Below are 21,912 nucleotides of genomic sequence, written 5' to 3'. Positions count from 1 at the left end.
TTGATATAAATGTGTTATGTAATCTATAATTATATGCATATTTTCTTGTCTAAAGCTCCTTTTTCACTTTTATATCAGTGGGGAAAAGCCTGAAGAGAACAGAACCAAATACAAAGCTAAGTGGAATTCCACTGGCCACACATTTACAGACTTAACAAATAGCACTTCCCCGAATTTCTGATCTGTTGTATTCTATTTATTTGTCATTGGTTGACTCACTGAATTACATAGTCATTTATACTTAACACAGTTAACTTATAAATATTTCCAAATGGAAAATAATGGGAGGGGGGCTTAGAAGGGTCCAAACTGGCAGCATGCACAGTAAGCCCTTTTTTAAGTGCTACCATTATATCATCGAAGATAAGAAGGCATGATCTCACCCATTGCAACTCTCTGTCAAGGAGAAGAAGCTTACCTGCTTAATTTTAATAAGTTCTTTTGCAGCACATTTTCATAATTTTACAAAAAATACAAGTGTTATGATCAGGCCTAAAGTCGTTTGGCTCAGATTGGTCTCTTTAATGGAACCACCACTGCCTGATTCTAAGATCCAGTATGTACCCAGTTATTAACAGTTTGTTTAGTAAAGTAGATAGCAATTCAAGAACGTTATTATTAATCACATATAGGAACCCACTTGAAATATTGCCAGGTTCCAAAGTAGTTTTCTTGATTTCATCAGCTGCTTTTGTGATCATAATCAGTTGTAATACATAAAACTTCATTCCCTTTTCATATAAGGATTTCAAGCTTACCATCAAGTGAAGTCAGTTTGATTGCATGTTAAGTTCACAGTTCTTTCTCTTTAGTTTTCTAATAAAGTTAAAACAAATGTTTATCCCCTCATCTTTTAATACAATATTAATTTTACAGTCAGATTTTGAGGATATGATAAATCTTGATATCCTTTTTTGCCTTAGTTAATATGAATTTGTTTTTTCAGCTGGGGCTAACTTTCAAGACTAGATAGGGCACATTTTCCCTTTGTCTGTGTTACTGATTTTGTTTTTTATTATTATGGGTTTTGTTTTTTTTTTTTCCTGAATATTTAAAGTATTAAGGTATGAATTTTTGATTGCAATGGTTTATAGTACCATAGCATTCATTGAGTGCATTATATAAATAGTTATGTGATCATTAGGTTAATATCTAGGTTAACTACCCTGAAGGGTTATTTTTTTAAGCCTAGCCAATAACCCAAAGTCAGAATTAAACCTTGTACTTTGTGTCTTTGAGATGATGACTTTAACCATTATGCCAAACCAGTCCTCATTTGTTCTGGTCTGTTTTCAGAAATATTTTCTTTATAGCTATATCATTCACAGTGCAGAAATTTAGAATGGGTGATTTATTTTGATTGAGCTTGTTCCTCTTCTTATTTTGAAAATAAGGGTGTCTTGACTGGTGTTAATTAAACTGATAATAACTATAGCAGGTGAGCAAGAAAAACCTAACCCTAGTCAGATTTTGGACACATTGCTCAAGATTACAGTGACTGACACAGCCAGTAAGTATCTGGGCATGCTTATTAGTTGTGAAGTAATTTATACAAACATAATTTGGGTACTGAAACCTCTCAAGTATTGTATTTTCCTGATTTTTATATCCTGACACCTAAGAAAAACATTCTTGTGTTCCATAATTCACGTAAGTGGCACTTGGCAGCCATCAGTGATAACTGTCTTTAGAATTTCAAACTAAATTTATTATATAAATAAATTCTTAGTCTGTTGTGGTAATTTGGATTTTAGCATCTGACTCATTCCATACAAATATGTAGACATTGCCACATGCCCTGTTTGACCTGCCACAGCAGAAAAAGAACAGCATGGAATTTGTGGAATGCATTTTGTTATCCTTAAACCAAGCTTTCGGTTTACATTTAAAATGTCGCAAGACAGTTGTGTGACTGCTTACTTACCCAGCTTGAAATGTTGGAAATGACAATGTTGAATGCTCAGAATTGTGAGCCTTGTACTTAAATAAACTTGACACTCACAGAATGTTGACTTTGAGCAAAACTACCTTATTTCCAGGTTTCTGATATGAATGTTTTGTAGTGGGGCAAGCATCCCTGTACCCTCCACACCCCCTGCTACTTATATATACTAACTCTGAGATTGCACTACAGTGAGGGAAAGGGTACATTTCCCAATTTCCACTATAGTGCAATCTCCACTCAAAATGCCAAATTCATAACAGGGAATGCACACTAGCATTCACTGTTGTGAGTTCGGAATGTTTTCTTTCTCTAATACGTATTTTTGAAAAGATACTTTTGCACATATGTGCATTGTACAAGTCAGCCACAGCATTTTAAAGGTAAACCCAAACTTTCATGGGTGTACAATCAGGGTTAAACATCAAGTAGAAACAGTCTATCACCATAGGTTCATAGGTTGGTATTAGGCTATCGGCCCTAGGGCCATAACAATTCCCTGGCTATTTCTTCCCACACTATTTACTTCCCTGGACCCCTGTCTAGCAGGGTGACTGACATGATCCCTGGGGTGAATTTCCTTTCTCCCATCCAGTCGTCAAGGTTTCTTTTGAAGAGGGCCAAAGAGTGCTCTGCTTGACATGTATGGGCAATTTATTCCAGAGTCTGGGGAGTCTCTGAGTCAGGAACCTATCCCTCTAGCATGTTTTGTTTATTGTGATGACAAGTTTTAGATCCCTGGAGCATGTGGCTCTGAGGGATTGGGATTTCTTTAAGTGTAGCATGTCCAACAGCTCTGGGTTTGACATGGCCTTGTATGTTAAGCAGAGATTGCCTCGGAGTAGATGATATGCGACAGAGTATAGCTGGAGTTTTTTAAGGCAGTCAGCATAGGGCATCTACTTTAGGCCTGTGATTCTTTTAGTGAGGTATTTCTGTGGCCTTTCCAGTTGTTGCATATGTCTTGAGAGGCAGATACTAAATGGGGCATTGTATTCTATAATCGGTCTAATGAGGGATGAGTACAGTGGGACAATGACCTCCTGTTTTGTGGATGAAAAGCCCTTAGTGATGAGATGTGCCACATAGAAGGATTTCTTGACTGTTGTGGCGATGTGGTTATTGAAGGTGAGACCACTGTCCACCTGTGTCCCTAAATCTCTTATCACACTTTCGGTGTTTAGTGTACTGCCACCTATGTGGTAATTCACTTGTACATGTTTTTTCCCAAAGGGGTTAACTATACATTTCTTGGCACTGAGCTTGAGCCCATGGCTCTGGCACCAAGCATCTGTTTCTGTAAGGCCCTTTTGTAGAGTATCAACATCATTTGGGGATTCAATAATGGCTCCCAGTTTTCTGTCATCTGTGAACTTTGTTAGCCAGAGTCCCTTAGTGTTAGCCTGTACTTCAGAGAAGTAGATGCCAAACAAGAGAGGTCCCAGGACTGAACCCTGAGGTACTCCACTTGTCACTTGTCTGGAGCTGTATTTGGAGTCAGCTACTTTTACAGTGTGGGTTCTGTGAGTAAGCCAGATGCAACCCATCAAGTGATGCAGGGATTAATTCCCAGTTTAGTAAGTTTATCTATGATTCTAGAGTGGGGGATGGTGTCAAAGGCCTTGGAGAGGTCCAGATAGGCTGTGTGGACTGCCTTACCCTCGTCCATGGCTCTGGAGACTGATTCGAAGAAGTCAATCAGGTTCAGGAGACAAGATCGGCCCTTCACAAACCTTCAAACACTGTGGGGTCCAGTGTTTGAAGGTTGCCAATGTCTTTGTTTATAAGTTCCATGATAATACGTTCCATGGCCTTGCAGATCAGGTTTGTCAGACTGATCGGGCGATAGTTCTCGGGATGAAAGGCGGATCCCCCCTTGTGGAGTGGGATAACTGTAGCTGTGCGCCACTTAGTGGGCATGAAGCCTGAGCATGAATTTTTAAAATGTCAGTTGTAGCCATTTTGCATGCTTTCCTTCGCAGAGATGATTTCCCTAGAGACTGGAATTCTCCTGCTTACCATTTCATCCAAAAAATAAGTTAAAAATTGTCTCGGCAAGTAAAGGTATTTCCTGCCTCCAGTCAACATCCAAAACAGAAGTCATGGTCATCCATAGAGTGCTTATGTCATGCAGTGGTGTGGTGTCTATCTATCTTTCTATCGATCTATTTAATCTAATTATTTATCTCTCTATCTATCTATCTATCTATCTATCTATCTATCTATCTATCTATCTATATATGTCTGCCTGCATATCTGTCTATCTATATCCACCTATTTATCTATTTGCCTTTCTGTGGTGCTGGTCAAGTATATCACATAATATCTAACTATATATCTGTATATTTCTCTATCCACCTATCTATATAACTGTCTATCTGTCTACCTACCTACCTACCTACCTATCTCTCTATCTATCTGGCTCTTTGTGTTCCTGGTCGAATCTATCCTATATTCCTGTCAAGGAAAGTGAGAGAAGGAAAAGAAGAATGACTGGCTGTGGTGTGTGGTTATTGTATGTTGTATTTATGTTCCAGTAGGGTGATCCTGCAAAGTGCCATTGTTTGAACCAGGCTCTGCTGAGGTGCATCATCTCTGGGATGTTTTACAAAATTCCTGAGGCTCCAGGACCAGTCTAAGTGCTTTTTCATTTATTTTCACTTACTTTATTGCATTTGCACTTGCCTATCATTTTTATTTGTGCCTTATAGTTAATTTATCACATTTGCACTATTTTAAAGCAGTTTACTGATTAACTGCAGTTCATTACTGTTTAACTGTATTTCATTGCTATTTACTGCAATTCATTACTGTTTTACTGCATTTTATAGGTTCATAGGTTCATAGGTAGGTACTAGGCTATCTGCCCAAGGGCATTTATAAGCCTAGCCAGAGTGTGTCAGCTTTCGCCACCCCATTGATTAATTAACTTAGCCGCTGTCAAGAAGAGCCAATGAAGTGATCCCAGGGGTGTATTTTCTGTTACTCATCCACTCGTCAAGGTTTCTCTTGAAGAGTGTTAGTGAGGGGCTCTGCATAATGTAGTTAGGAATTTTGTTCCAAAGCATGGGGACTCTTTGTGACAGGAATCTATCCCTCCAGCATGTTCTATTTGTTGTTGTGGTGAGGTTTAGCTCACTAGAGCGAGTGGCTTGCAGTGACTTGGATTTCTTTAGGTGGAGCATGTGCATCAGTTCTGAGTTGGACATGGCTTAGTAAGTCAGGCAGAGATCACCTCTGAGTAAGCAATATGCCACTGAATACAGCTGGAGATTTTCCAGTCAGGCTGCATAGGACATATGTTTGAGACTAGTAATCCTCTTGGTGAGGTACTTTTGTGGTCTTTCCAGCTGTTGGAAGTGTCTTGTGAGGTACATCCCAAACGGGGCATCGTACTCTATGATGGGTCTGATGAGTGACGAGTAGAGGGGCACTATAACCTCTATATTTCTAGATGCAAACCCTTTAGTAATTAGATGGGCTACATAGAAGGATTTCTTAACTACTTTGGCAATATGATTGTCAAAGGAGAGATTACTATCTACCTGGGTCCCCAGATCTCTTATTATTTCTTCTGTATTAAGGGGGCTGCCACCTATGTGGTAATTCATGGGTGTTTTGTTTTTCCCAAATGGGATGACTATGCATTTTTTGGCATTTAGCTTGAGACCATGACTTTGACACCAGGTGTCCATCTCAGTAAGGCCCTTTTGGAGAATGTCCGTGTCAGCCAGAGAATCAGTTATGGTTCCCAGTTTGCAGTCATCGGCGAACTTGGTTAGCCATAGTCCTCCTGTGTTTGCCTGTACTTCTGAGAAGTATATGCCGAACAGTAGAGGTACCTGGACTGAGCCTTGTGGGACACCACTTGTGACTGGTTTAGAGTTGGACCTGGAGCCCGCTATTCTTACCATATGAGTTCTGTCTGTAAGCCAGTTGGCAACCCATCTCATGATGTAGGGGTTTATGTTCAGGCTGGTGAGTTTTTCTATAATTCCCAAGTGGGGAATGGTGTCAAAAGCCTTGGCGAGGTCAAGGTAGGCTGTGTGAACTACCTTCCCCTCATCTATGGCCTTGGTGACTGTCTTGAAGAAGTCAACTAGGTTTAGTAGGCATGATCTGCCCTTAACAAAGCCGAACTGGGTCGGGTCAAGTGTTTGTAGGTTCGCAATGTCTTTGTTAATGAGTTCCATGATGATTCGCTCCATAGCCTTGCAGACCAGGCTAATCAGGCTTATGGGGCAATAGTTACCAGGGTCAGTTGTGGCCCCTCCTTTGTGGAGCAGAATAACCGTTGCTGTGTGCCATTCTATGGGCACATAGCCTGTGGAGAGGCTGAGGTTGAACAGTGTGTTTAGGTGGGGGGGTTAGTTCATTCTGTAGTTCGTGCAAGACGCAGCCTGGGACACCATCTGGCCCCATTGACATTGTGCTTTCGGCTTTTGAAAGGGCTGTTTTCCCCTGTGCATTTGTAATTTCCAGGACATTATACTTTTCCGGTATTGTTGTGGACCCTTTGGGGGTGAGAGGTGGGTAAAGTTTGCACTGAATCTATCTGCCAGGATGTTGGCAATATCAGTGGGTTCAGTATATTTTGTGCTATTTTGCACTAGCTCAGAGCATATCTGCGAGTTGTCACTTAGATTCTTGACATAGCTAAAGAAGGCTTTGTGGTTATCTTTTGAATCCTTGGCTATTTTTCTTTCGAAGTTAGCCTTGGAGGATTTTATGAGGGACCTTAATTTCTTACTGATACTGATCAGGGATGACTTTCCTTCTTGGTATTTGCTTTTTTTCTTAACTAGTTTCCTCCTTCTATTGTATAGCCTGTTCATGGCAGGGGTCCACCAGACTGGTTTCCTTCTCTTAGGGGAGTGAGTCTTGGTTTTGCTAGGGATGGCACGATCCATGCATCCTTGTAGGTGCTCATAGAGTGCATTTGTAAAGGTTTCTACATCTTGAGCAGCGTTATCCTTCAGCGTGGGGGCTGTGAAACTTACAACCTCTGTCTTTACTGCATTTCATTACTGTTTAACTGTATTTTTTCATACTGTGAGTTCTCTTTATGTTTGTAAGTAGTTAATCTGTGCTTTTCTGTGAGTTTTACTGTGTTCTTCACATTTAAATTGAATAGCATTGTCTGGATACAGGTTTACAGCATCCAGAGCTGTTTGTTTTTGCCTTCTATATTTCTAGCAACTATTTTGTGTTTGCCTTCTGTGTTTCTGGCAGCCATCTTGTGTTGGTAGGGGCCTAACTTCTCTGCTAGTGAGAGTAGCAGGGCTGCCTGGACCTTGTCTGGCACAAGCTGATTGGAAAAGAAAGCAGGGGCTAGCAAGATTGGCTAGATTGCTATATTACTAGAATCTTCTATTTTTTTTTTTGTAGTATTTAAACCCCACATTTGAGCTGGTTTGGGCTTGTTTGAACCAGACTCTGCTGAAGTGCATATTCTCTGGGACATTGTACAACATTTCTGAGGCTCCAAGACCAATCTAAGGGGTTTTTCATTTATTTTAACTTATTTTATTCCATTTGCACTTGTCTATCATTTTATCTGTGCCTTATAGCTAATTTATCACATTTGCACTGTTTTAAAGCAATTTACTGATTAACTGAATTTCATTACTTTTGAACTGTACTTCACTGCTATTTACTACAATTCATTCCTGTTTAATTGCATTTTACTGCATTTCATTACTGTTTAACTGTATTTTTTCATACTGTGAGTTCTTTTTTTGTCTGTAAATGGTTAATTTGTGCTTTTCTGTGAGTTTTACTGTGTTTTTAATATTTAAATTGAGTAGTATAGTCTGGATATAGGTTTGCTGCATCCAGAGCTGTTTTTTTTTGCCCTTCTCACAAGGGCGTGCTGTGGAAAAAAAGTACATACATGTGAGCAGAGCACCCCGCTGGCCTTGTTCAAGAGGAATACAGCAAAATGATAGTATGAACCTATTGTGTGTTTCTGGCGGCCATTTTGTGTTTGCCTTCTGTGTTTCTGGCAGCCCATCTTATGTTGTTAGGGACCTTTCTTTTCTGCTAGTGAGAGTAGTAGGGCTGCCTGGACCTTGTCTGGCACAAACTAATTGGGAAAGAAAACGGGGGCTAGCAAGATTGGCTAGATTTCTGTATTACTAGAATCTTCTATTTTTTGTGGTATTTAAATCAACCGTTTGAACTGGTTTGGGCTTGTTTGCATGCCATGCACTGTAGTTGCACTTTTTTTAACCCATTGTGAGGTATTCCTGCTACAGATTGTTCCTTAGTAGCACTTGTGTGATCACCTAGTAGCACTCATCTTAGTAGTACTCATCTTAGACCTTCCACCCTTTACTCCATTTGCTCTCTGGCCTCTCTCCCTCAGATTCTGACAAATATGGATGGACAGTTTCCTATGGTTTCTCCTGCCAGTCTGGTTGATATGGGCATCCTGAGACAGTGTAGCAACTGCCTCATGTACACGGACAACAACCCTCTACTACTACCACCTAGGAACACAATTTGTGAGAGAAACAATTACATTAAGAACCTAGAGTCTATGCTCTCTCCCTCAAAAGCCAGTATATCTGGCACTAAGAAGGTTGTCAACACAAACACCACACCTCAAACACCACCCACATCTACACAACACACACCCACATATGTGGAGGTTCTCAACAAAAACATACCGAAACAAAAGAGACCTCAATGGCAAAAACGCACATGAACTCCACAGCCCACCACACCAAACACCATGCATAGTCCATACACCTGTGTCTCACAGCCACCAAGGCCTAACCATAAACCCAATATATTAGTCATAGGAGACTTCATTGTGAGACACACAGATATGCCCCTCACCAGGCTGGATAAGGAGAAAGTCACAGTTAGTTGTTTGTCAAGTGCCAGAATCCACCATATCACACATGCACTCAAGTTTCTAAACAACAGGTACTGTTATGACTCAGTCATAGTCCATGTTGGCGTGAATGACTTTAGACGTACCTCCCTGGGCTATATGAAGAGAGACATGATCGAGCACGCTGAATACGTGCCCCAGACAGGTAAGTCCCTAGCCTTAAGCAGCATTCTACCATCACCCAGAATGATGCCTCAATACAAACAGAAAATGATTGACTTTAACAATTGGCTTAGTTTCTGGTGTCGTTCCAAGGGGATCTAGTACCTGAAAGCCTGAGAACACATAATCGACAGACCATGAGATGGCCTGCATCTGTCTCCCTTGGGCTTCAGGCTTCTGGCAAAGGCTCTTGCTGCCCACATAGTGCCTTTTTTAGGCAATGTCATGAGGTTAAAACTACCAACATGAAAATTTCATCAGAATGCAAGTTAAAGGTCATGCTGCTAAACGCTAGGAGTCTAAACATGAAACTGCGCTCATTACAAGTATTCTTAACCCTGGAAGATGCTGACATTTGTGCAGTCGCAGATACCTGGTTCAAAGCTGCGGACAGCACCCCATCCATACCAGGTTACTCATCCTATCATACATTTAGACCCCAAACCATGAGTAGCAAAGCAAAAGGAGGTGGAGTTTCAATATATATTAAAGAAATACACACCTCCAGGCTGGTCAAACAGTATGACCCAGGTGCAGTTAACCATTGACAAGACCCCTATTCAAATCATAACTAGCTACAGACCTCTCAACTTTGACTCAAGATGCCCACTCCACCTATCTGGACCTCTTTGAATTTGTCAAGATTCAACCCTTTACCCTAATCCTGGGTGACTTTAACTATCCAACCAGAACTACTCATGTCAAAACACAAATGTCCAGAGATTCCTTGATTTTCTCAGTGCAAATGCCTTGGACCAGCTGGTCAACAGCCCCACAAGAGGTGATAATATCTTGGAATTGGTATTAACCAACATGAGTAACCACTGCAGCATCCCTTCAGTGTCATCCTGCCTGGTAAGATCTGACCACAAAGCGGTCGCTTTCAAAGTCACCATCTCCCCAACTCCATCCCCTCCCACAGTTAAGGTCAAACAAAAACATTTCTCCAAAGCTGATTACAATCTCCTGAGGGAAGGTATAAACAGGTTCACAGCCCCCTTCCCCTCCATAGGAGCTGGCATAAATGTCCATATCTACACCAAAGTACTATACAAGCATTTTTATAGCTGTATGGAATCAAGAATACCCAACAGGACAAAATCCTCCTCCTCAAGGAAGAGTAAACAATGTCTAGTGGAAATCTGCAATAAATAAACTCTATAATAAGAGGAAAAATATTTCTGTTCAGGACCAAGAAAGAGCAGGTGCCTAATTGGAAGCAATCTCTCCTTAGCCTGAACAAGCAAATAGGAGCACTAGTGAAATCCTCCAAAGCAAACTTTGAGTCCAAATTGGCCACATCTAATAAAGACAATCATAAGGACTTCTTCACATATGTCTGCAATCTCAAAGGAAGCACTCAGATCTGCTCAGAACTAATGGGCAAGGACACCACATACACAAATGCCATAGATATAGCCAGCCTGCAGGCAGACAGGTTCAGTGAAAACTTCATCCTTCTGTCCCCCATCAGTAAATCAGGACAACCCCAGCACCTGCCCCCTCCCCTTATCTCTAGGGAGCAAATCATCACTGCCCTCTTAAAAGCAAAAAATACAGCCTCCATGGGACCCGATAACATCCCAGGCTGCATGCTACATGAACTCAGACAGGAACCTGCAGCATCATTAGGCACCCTATTCAGCCAAAGCCTGAGTACCAACTTCATCCCAGGCGAGTGGAGGATAGCCACTGTCATCTCTTTGCTCAAAGATGGAGCATCCGCTGATCCTGGAAATTATAGAAACATCAGCCTAACTAGCATGATCTGCAAGGCCATGGAATGGATTGTCATGTAATTCATTAACAAGGACATTGGCAACCTCCAAAGACTCGATCCCACACAGATTGGTTTTGGCAAGGGGAGGTCATGCCTGTTAAATTTAGTTGACTTCTTTGAGACAGTCACCAAAGCCATGGACGAGGGGAATACGGTGCACACCATCTACCTTGACCTGGCCAAAGCCTTTGATACTATTCCCCACTTGGATATAATAGATAAACTCTCTCAACTAGGCTTTAATCCATATGTTACCAGATGGGTAGCAAGCTGGCTTACTGATAGAACCCACCTAGTCAAAATAGGGGTTGCCACCTCAAGCAGTAGACCCATAAAGAGTGGTGTAAGCCAGAGATCGGTCTTGGAGCCTATATGGTTTGGGTTATACTTTTCTGAGGTGCAGGACAAAACCAGTGGGCTATGGCTGACCAAGTTTGCAGATGACTGCAAGCTGGGCACTGTCATCAATTCCCCTAGTGATGTGGACATCCTCCAAGAGGGTCTTACCCAAACAAATGACTGGTGCCAGAAACATGGCCTCAAACTGAATGCAAAAAAATGCATCATCATCCCCTTTTGGAAGAGTGGCATCCCCACAATTTATCACATTAATAACAAGACCCTAAGCATGCAATCGGTCATAAGGGACTTAGGCACCCAGGTTGATAGCAAACTAACGTTTGACCAGCATATTGCCTCCATTGCATGGAAAGCTTTCTACATGGCCCACCTCATTAGGAAGGGTATCTCATCCAGGGACAAGGAGGTCATAACATCCCTGTATTCTTCCCTTATAAGACCCACTATTAAGTATAATGCCCATTTCTGCGTGTACCTCATAAAGCACATGCAGCAGCTGGAGAGACCACAGAGGTTCCTCACCAGGAAAATCCAGGGCCTAAAACATCTACTCTACACAGATGGGCTAAAAGTCCTGTCCTTGTAGTCAGTCTCATACAGACTCCTCAGAGGTGATCTCTGTCTGGCATACAAAGCAATCTCACACCCTGCCTTGATGGAACTGCTGCATATCCGCAAGTCAAGCTCCACTCAAGTAACTCACATGTGTGATCTCAACCTGGTCTGTGACATCAGTAGGACTTGTTGGCAGGACAGATTTGTGTCCCAGAGACGCCCCCTTCTGTAGAATACACTCCATCTCTATGTCAAGCAGAGTACCTCATTAACCCTTTTATGTGCAACCTGGATAACAGGATGGAATCCCATTGTTGGAAAATACAGCTGGAACTGGGCTAAATTCTTGGCTAGGCTTTTAAGGGCCTCAAGGCCAATAGCCTAGTAACTTCCTATGATCCTGTGATCCTATGTTTGTGTTTTTTAAATTATTTTAACTTTAATTACTTTTCTTACACTTTTAGTATCTGATCAGTTAAGTACACACTGGTGTTACAGATGCTCACTAATGTCATGCTTGAAAATGAAAGGACACTTCCTTTTTCATAGCCACAAGTGCCACTCTGTATACTCACATCATTACTTTCTGACACATAACCAGGAAGAAAGTAGTGTGGGTGCAGATTACTGCACTGGATTATTGTGATTAGATAATGTCATTTTGGATTCACAACAAGATCATTTTGTAAAATTTGGAAGTCTATTACAATTGGAATATTGACAGAGCAAGACAAGAAACACAGGAAGCCTCAGATAAGGTAGATGTTCAGATTACACTTGATTTTTAAACTATGAAAAGAGGGAAACATTATATATGTATTCTTTTCTACCCAAGGTTTATATTTCTTGCATCACTGTTAATACGCATGTGATGGCAGATTAGTTTTCCTCACATTTAACAGATCAATCAGGCCGGGCAGTTTTAAATTAAACCATTCCTATTCAGAAAGGCAAACGTGAATTGTATATTTGTAAAGACTTACCTCAACAGTAAGAAAAATTTCATCTGTGTGGCTGGAAAAGTTTTCCATCTGAACAATCTGCTCCTCTACTTTGCACACATTAGCATGAATCTCACCCTGTGAAAATGCAACACTGATCAGTAGAACATCAGCTATCACAACAAACTATAAGAAATAAATTATTTATTACATTTTAAATTCAGTTAGTTACCTTTGCGTATTCAACAGCTTCTGTAATTTGGATTACATCATGCCCTTTATGTGTGCCAAATAGTTTCTCAAAAGCTCTAATTGGAGTTTTGCATGCAGCACAAAAAACATCTGGAACCTCTTCTATTTCAGGGGCTTCAGTTTCTTGCCCAAGATCTAGGGCCTCATTTTCTAGTGTAGCCACGTTTAAATGCACTTGTTCATATTGTTCCAGTTCTTTGTCGCACACTTCTAGATTTTCATAATTAACAGCATTGTACATTTCACCAGAGGGCTCCAAAAAAAAAATTTCTTCCTCTTCCACTTCAACTTCATAATCCTGTTCACCAAACTGAAATGGTTCTGTATCCCTGTGGTTTTCATATGTAATATGCTCAAAAAGGTGGCTATTAGCATTTGTATTATAATTATCATGTACGTCTACAAATCCATCACTGTGCAGGGGGTCATTTCCATTAATTGCTGCTTTAGGAGGCTGCAAAGAATAGCTTGTATCTTCAGAGGGAATATTTTGTTGTGGAACATAATGATCCTTCTGTTCTAGAATGGGATGTGTAGACAGGGTGCTGGCCATTTCTTCCATCTCTATCTCTTTATCATCTAAAAGACCATACTGTCTTGCAAGTTCATCAACCTCTTGACTCTGTATGTCACCTGCCTTTTGTTCTGAATCCATTTCCTGGGAAAATCCCAAAGACTCCTCAGGTATAACATCAATGGTTTCACTGAAAGCAGGTTTTTCTTCAATAAACATAGCTAATCTTTCTCTTGATTCATAGAGATCCATGTGATAGAAACCAAATGCTTCTGGTTCAGGCATTTCTTGTATATGGACCTCATCATCTAAAAGTTTAGCTTTACTTAAAACTCCTTCCTTATCACAGAAAAGACATTCCTCGGTAGGTTCTGTTTCTTCTGGTGTGGATACAGCAAGAACATTAGTAGATGGTACTTCTTGTATGACTGACATTATTTATTAAGAGATTTTTCGAAAGATATTTAATGCAGTAGAGACAGTAGATACCCTTAAATGATGGTATACTATAACCCCTAAAAAGGAAGAATAGTATACAGTCAGATGAATTTTATATTTAAATACACAAATTTAGCAAATAATGGAATATGAGAATGACATCTTAGAATTATATATATATATATATATATATATATATATATATATATATATATATACACACAGCATGCATATATATATACACACAGCATGCAGGGGAACAATACTTTTGTCATTAAGTTGTTACATATATCTACATATATGATCCTGTGTGAGTGACTTACAGCCATCTATCAGTTCTCACTTATGTTCAGTCAGCCTTAATTCATTCTTGTTCATACTCTGTTTTAGCAAAACTACATGCTGTTTGACATACAACCTGTATACAAAGTCATGCGTCCTTTGTGAAGGAAAGGGATCATTCACCTGTATCTTTGAGCACTTATCATACAAAGAGGGAGTGAAAACAATGTACAGATTGTGTTTCCAAAAGTTTCTCTCCATCCTTCTGAATAAATGTGTGTTTTGGCTCAGTTCATCCAGTTTAAATAGTGTCTGGTTAATAGTTTATACCTAAAGACTCCAGTACCTCAGCTAGTATGCTTGACTTCTAAAGCACAAACAACTCTGTCCTCTCACCTATGTTCTTCCTTCTTCAAGTAACCACTGTTGAATTTGAGAATCAAACAATAAAAACACAAAGCAATCCTTTGAGCTTTAAGTTATCCAGTTTACTCAAACTAATGATCACTTTCATCTATCAGACTTCATCAGAAATAATGTCCAAATGACACAGGCCAGTGATCTCCTGGAAGGCTTAATGACGAGGCGCTGGAGAGGTTTTGTGCTTTTATTAAAGGATATATTACTGGCCTTTGTCATTTGGACATTTTTCTGTTCTGCATTTGGTGGTTTTGGTTCATCAGAAAAAATGTTTCTTCATGAATAACATTACAATTCCAGATGTATAAATAACCCTAAAAGGGGATGTGGTGGAACACAGCCCTTCTGATTAAGAGTAAGTCTATGGCTCCTGATTGGCTTTTAGTAGGACCTGCTGGTTAGATGGGAGGTTAAGTCCCTAAATAGAAGAAGAGTCATGGATTGGCCAACAGTCTGGCCAGTTGACTGGGGGGGGGGGTGAAGTCTCTAATTAGAACAAGAGTTATGGATTGGTTAATAGTCAGGCCAGCTGATTGGGATGAAGACTAAGTTCCTGATTAGAATATAAGTCACTGACTGCTTAGGCTGTTATTCACCTACATCTTCTTAAGGAAAAAGACTCACTCACAATGTCATTATAAAAACAAAATACGTTTCCAGTTTTAATAGTCTTTTTTACAGAAATGTTTTAGCTATTGAAAAAGTAATTTATTTGTGCATGTTGGTGGTAAAATCAGTATAAACAGGGAATCGAGAGTGCAGTCGTGGGGTGTTCAGTGTCATCTATCAAAATGATAAACCTATCTGAAATTGAAGTGGAGTGAATAAAAGCAGCAAAATAAGAGTGATTAATTTATTATGCCAAAGTTAACTAACTAAAAGATCCTGAATCAAAACTTCTTCAAATTATTGTAGGGCATTACAAAAGAAACCTATAATAATCACAGAATCAAAAATCAAAAATAAAATTTGTTACAAAAAAAAAAATGTGGTGAGTGATTGACTTACAAGTTGATTAGCCACTGAGTTACAACTCAGTTTCAGTTCTGCCAGTGTGAAAACAGAAACTCAGAAATGGGAGCCAGTGAATTTGTCTCTTGGGTAAATTTAAGTACTGGTTAGTAAGTGCATTGCCTAGATGTCAGCAAATAAGAAATTCAGAGAACCTGAATGAAAATCAACTACAAAAGGTGAGGAGAGAATGCTGGCAGGGAAGCATCCTGCAGCTGTTCAACAAAAAGCAGTTCTTTGGAGCAAGACATGACTTCCAGTAATCTAAATGAAAAAAGTAAGTCATATGTGCTCACAGCTAATTAGCATAAAATAAAAACTGAATGAGTATATCAACACAAATGGCAAAAGGCTGGAAAAAAATGGAAGAAGCTGAAACAGATATTCAAATGAGATGATAAAACTGCAAAAATCAGAGGTCAAAATGAAGAAGCAGCTGGCTGAGTATGAGACTGCTCAAGAGAAGATGTTTAAAAATGGTAGACTTAGAGGACAAAGCATGTAGGGAACACCTGAGATTTGCTTCTGTACTGGAGAAACTAGATGGAACAGACTGTATTAATTTTATGAAAGCACAAATAGGCAACTTGAATGGTATTCCTTAGCAGGAGTTGTTAATTGACAAGGCACATCATGTGTATGCTCCAAACCTGGCCACAATAAAGCAGCCAAGACTTCTAATATCCAACTATTTTCAGAATATTATTTTCCTGGAGGATCAAAGTCATTTTTGATGCAGAACATGCTAAGGAGGAAAAACAAAAGTTTGTCCAACTAAAACTGTGCTGTCCTATTCCTATTCTTCTGATAATAAACCTCATACAGAGACTTTAACAGTAAAACCTTTTCCAAAGTTCCAAAGGAAAATGCTTGAGACTGAGAAAAGCACATGAGTTGACTAGAAGAACCAGGAGTACATTGGGAATGAATCAGAGATTAGAGTTGGGATACGGAGATCGACAGGAAGAAAACCAGCAACTTGGAAATTAATAGATAAATGCAGGCTGACAAAGCATCAACCACATTTGCAAATTATGGCTGAACAAGAAAACTAATAAATGTTGGATTTTTTGACTTTGTTAAACTTGTAGGGGACACCAAAGCATATGCCCTACTTCATGTCATTAATGTTTGGAGGAGCATTAAGGAAAGGAGGAAAGGATGGAAAGAGGTAATTGTAGGTAAAACAATGTTTGTTCTTAACAGTATTTTTATAAAACATGACATAGACCGGATGTTATATAGTAAAGCATTTTCAGTTATTTTTGTGTGTTATAGGGATATTAAAGTAAACATACTATTTTTTTCTTCTTCTTTCTTGTTCTTCTTTCTAGTTTTAAGAAGTCTAGGCACTGCAATGCAAAAATTTGGATAAAAGCATGTTTGTAATAATAAGCTGTAATTTGGGTTGTTGAGGTGAGGAGCGGGTTGTAAAACTAAACAGATCATGACATAAATAAAACTGATATGCTTTTTCTTACTTTTGCAAAGGGGAACGGCTGGATTAAAGCCCTTGGCTTGATCTAACAGCATGTGTTAAGTGGAAGCAAGTAAATAAGCGAACACTGAATGCAATGAAAAGTCTTTCTTTATCAAATAAATGTTTATAGTGCAACATGGGAAGCTTGTAGTTGAAGACAACTGTGTGGTTCTCATGTTTCTATGGAGACAAGCTTATAATATGGCAATAAAAACAGACTACGTTTTACTTTCAATGGCTGAATGATAATGTTTTCTGAAAGTATTCAAGCTATTTTCTACATATGGGAGAAGAATAAAGATAAGGGAAAAACAGACAGCACTTAGTATAAATAGAAGCACAGTTCGTACCATGCATATTAGCATGGATAACCTTTATTATAGGTCAATTAAGGCCCATGACTGTAGCTGTCATCTAGGACAATTGTTCCTATGGTGGGAGTTAAACTTCATTATTTGAAAATGTACATAGTTTTGTGTGTTTGTATTAATGTATGGAGGTGTTCTGGGGGTGCTTGTTTTCTTGTTTGAGGGTTTAATTAAAACAAAACATCTTGTAGGATGTGACATAGGTTCAAATGGATATTACAAGTAACAACTGTATAAAAGATTAACTTGCCAAACATTAGTGTATGCATGCCACACAAAAACTGGAATTAGACATTTAAAAAAGAGCTGTTATGCATAACACATGGAATAATAACTTCTTATTATAATGGCAATACTTTTCATATTATCTTTGAACATGAATGGTCTCACAGGTATATACAAAAATGAAAGAGCAATGAACTATATTAAGAAATGCAGAGTCCAAAATAGTTGTGCTACAGGAAATGCATTTGGAAAGAACTGCACATGTGAAATTGATAAAGAGAGGACTTCAGGATGGTTATTCAGAAGAAGATCTGAGACAAAGGAAAAGGGGTGTACTTATATTAATGGCTAGAGGAGCTCCAATCACAATAGAAAAGGGGAAAAAAAGATAATAATGGTAGATGTGTAGTAGTAAGGGCCTACTGGCAAGGGAAGAGGATTGCACTGGCATGTATTTATATTCTACCTAAAACTGCTAAAGTGGAGCTTAAGAAATTCTGGGAGAAATAATTAGCTTTCATCAGGGAGTATTACTTAGGGGTGGGGACTAAAATTTGATTTGCAATAGTGAGGGTGTATCTGGGGACCTAGAAGAGAAAATATAACAAAAGGGTAGCTTTTATGAAGAAATTTATGAAAATATTTGGTATGGAAGCTGTGTATTCAGTAGTAGTAGCGTGGACAAAATTGATATATTATTCCCCAAGGTTCAAAACCTGGGCTAGGCTAGACAGAAATTATATTTCATAGAAATGTGTGCATTTAATTGAAAGTTTTGACACATATCCAATAACTATTTCATATCATGTGCCAATAATAACTACAATACAAATGCAGGATAATGAAGTAAAAATAAGACACATAATCTTCCCCTGTTAACTGTTAAAAAGAGACTACATTTAAGGAATGGGTAGCGGAAATTATTCAGGCATTATGAGGGAAGATAGAAATTTCTTCAGAAAATATACCTAGAGAGTGGGATAAAATGAAATAAAGGAAAAAGAGATATGGTTAAGAAGTAAGAGGGACTGACAAATGTTAAAGTATTGCAGAATAAGGGGACTATCTGGACAATAAGGATGAGTTTAGAAAGATTGCTGTTAAGTAACTGTTTTTTGATAATAACTCCAGAGCACAAAAGCTTTTAGTGCAACAGCTCAGGCAACAGAAAGAATAAATGTGTGTTACCAAACTTAGGGACCCTATAACAAGGAAAATAACCAGTAGTCATGCAGAGATATTAGAAATATTTTGGAAATTTTATGAAAATCTGTTAAAAGCAGAGAAACATGGAAATTATGAAAAGTATAAATGGAAATATTTATGGATTAATTAAATATGCCAAGGTTAGAGGTAGATGATGCTCAATTACTAGCAGTGAAGATTGGAGGAGAGGAGATAAAATGGTGATGTATAAACCAATCTACAGGAAAATCTCCAGTAATTGATGGTATTCCTGTGAAAGTTTGGAAGCTAGGAGGGAAAAAAACTGATAAAGATCTGAAAGGTTTTGTTTAATAGTATTTTAAAAGTAGGAGAATTACCAACATCCTAGAAGAAGGCTGCCATGGTTGTAATACCTAAAGATGGTAAAGACCCATCAGAACCCACTTTGTAAAGGCCCATATAAATTCTAAACCATGATTATGAAGTGTTTATGTCTATAATGGCTAAAAGAATAGCAATGGTGTTGTCAACACTGATAGATATGGATCAGTGTGGTTTTGTGGAGGGGAGGCAAACATTTGACAACATTAATGGAGCAATAACAATCCAGACAGAAGCAGCATGTAAGAAAATACCACTGTTGTTGGTGGGTCTTGATGAGAGAAAGCATTTGACAGAGTAAGCTGGGATTTTTAAAAGTAAGGCAATGGAAGCATTTGCACTCCCTCACACAATAATAAGGTTAATTATGAGGATACATGAGGAATCAGAGGTGAAAATTAAAATGGAGGGGATTCCACTCTGATATAAGTTTGGTTTGAATAGCGGAAACAGGCAGGGGTGTCCTCTTTCCTCTTGTTATTTATGTTATATTTAAAACCATTGGCAAAAAATAAGTGACTCAGAAATTTAAGAATATAATTGGCATGGTAATTAAGAAAAGTCAACTTTATTTGCTGTTATTATTTTGTACCTGATAAAACCAAAAAATTTACATTTCAGTGTTGTGGAACATTCTGAGACAGTTTCAAGTCTTTTTGGGATACAATATTAATGAAGATAAAACAAAGGCAATAGCTGTAAGCTATGTATCTGCACAGGAATTGGTACAGTAATACCCATATTTATGGGGACATGATAAAATGAAGTACTTAGAAGTATGGGTTAAATAGGATTCTGTTATGCAGCTAGGGGTATGTAGGAAGGAATTAAATAAAAGATAATAGAAAAACTGAGAAACTGGAAGCCCTGTTTTATGGATATGCATAGCAAGATATGAGCACTGAAAATGTTTTAGTCCCTTTAGTTTTATACATAGGTCAGGCATATTTTTATCAACAAGAAGTTGTGGATAGCAATTACTAAAGAGTTGAAGGATTTTATCTTGGAGGGGAAGAGGGCAAGAGTCAAGAGGGATAAGGTGATCCTTCCAATAGAACAAAGTGGTTTGAGATTAACTGATTTGAAGGGATATTTCAGAGCTAGACAGTTAAGGCTCCTATACACAGTACAAGTAGAAAGTTTCAATTCAAAGTGGAAAGGGATGGGGAGAATCCTCAAAAACAAAGGTTACACTGGGATTTTGGATGCAGATCCATAAGGATAATAACAATAGCCATACAGAATATTACATTCATAAAGTATCAGAAAGTATTTTAAGAACTAATCCAACACAGGAATGGAAAAAGAAATCCTGCCAATAGGAATGACTGCAATTAGGGGTTCAGAGAATAGGCAAGATGGGGTTGGAATTTATTGGGAAAACTGGCAAAGGAACCAAGGCACTGAAAGCAAATAATTAGAGAGGGATGGTAATAGAATGAGAAGAGGCCAAAACGACATTTGGACTGCAAGATAGAGACTGCTTTCCCTATCATAGATTGACAGCAGAATATAGGCAAACAGAAAGTAACAGGCGAGTACTACATGAAAGACCAGCACTGGCACAGTTTTTAATTTAATCTGGAACAGAAGCTGCCATTAAAAAAGGGATAATTAATAGGGCATATAAAATATTCCATGATATCTACAGGAATCAATTGGGGTGGTAAGAAAAGATTGGGAAGAGAGATTGGATAAGCAATTCACAAAGAAACAATGGGAGGATACATGTATGGCAACCAAATATGCAACAAAGCCTAGAACATTTAGGATTTAGCTTGGAAGTATTTGCATACATAATTTTATATTATACCCCAAGCAAACTCCAAAGAAATTTTTCCACAGGCAGACTGAAAATGTTGAGGTGTGATGGGAAAGAAAGAGGTAATTGGGAGCATATATTTGGGGAGACTAATGAGTTGGCAGACCTTAAAAATTCCCTGCAGACTACTCTGTCAGGAATAATAGGACAGCAGCTTGATGTTACTAGGGAAATCATTTTTTTTCAGCTGTGACACAAGACCTGAATTGCTTACACATAGTAAGGCCTTGCTGAGTTTAATTCTAGCAGCTGCCAAGAAAGGAATTACTAGAAAATGGAAATGAAAATCTAAACCAACCACATTAGAAGTAGTGAATATAGTAACCCAGATAAAAGAAATGGAAGTGGAATCTTTAGAAAAGGGTAGGAGCAAGTTACATCAACAATGAGAACTGTGGGGAAAAATACATGCAGAATAAAGTTTTGAAGGAGGAATGAGGTTTAAGGAAAGGCAAGAATTGAAAGAGAGATGTAGTCCTCAACTGACAATCATTATATAGAAGATTATATGTGATGTATAATGTTTGCAACTGAAAATATGTCAATATGGTTTATTTTTATTTATATAACTGTATGATTGCCTATGTCATAAGGGATAATTCAATAAAAATGTTTTATTTAAAAAAACTGTGGTGGGTGAGTGTCATCACATGAAAGCCAGCATTGCCTGGAGCAGCTCAATAGATCTTTTTCATGTAAGAACAATGCGGTTAGTTTGATTTACCTGTAAAACACAGCAAAAACCTAGTGGTGAGGATCTGTTTGTAAAACCTAAATTCTAAGCAATGATTGTCCCTGTGGTAGTTGCTTGACTTAATCTTGAGGGTCTAGTTTTATTTTTACCCCATTTCAAGTAGCCAGTATATGGTGGTGGTCAATCCTTGTGCCAGTTATCTGATTGCCATACCTGA

The 21,912-nt window shown here is 38.7% G+C and overlaps 1 protein-coding gene across 1 annotated transcript in view; it reads right to left on the bottom strand.

Moving 5' to 3' along the window:
* The window catches only part of FSD2 (fibronectin type III and SPRY domain containing 2), a 362,733-nt gene that overhangs the window by 322,529 nt on the left and 18,292 nt on the right, over window positions 1–21,912 (bottom strand). The window contains exons 2-3 of the mRNA XM_044077640.1: window positions 12,874–13,922; window positions 12,684–12,779 (exon numbers count right to left, since the gene is read on the bottom strand). Of these exons, the coding sequence (XP_043933575.1) occupies window positions 12,684–12,779; window positions 12,874–13,842 (1,065 nt within the window). The 5' untranslated portion in view covers window positions 13,843–13,922. The remainder of the gene's footprint in view (window positions 1–12,683; window positions 12,780–12,873; window positions 13,923–21,912) is intronic.

The sequence above is a fragment of the Protopterus annectens genome, chromosome 7.part0 (genome assembly GCF_019279795.1).
Source record: "Protopterus annectens isolate FY-2018-M chromosome 7.part0, PAN1.0, whole genome shotgun sequence".
Lineage (NCBI taxonomy): Eukaryota > Metazoa > Chordata > Ceratodontiformes > Protopteridae > Protopterus > Protopterus annectens.
This window is presented reverse-complemented; position numbering and strand designations above follow the sequence as displayed.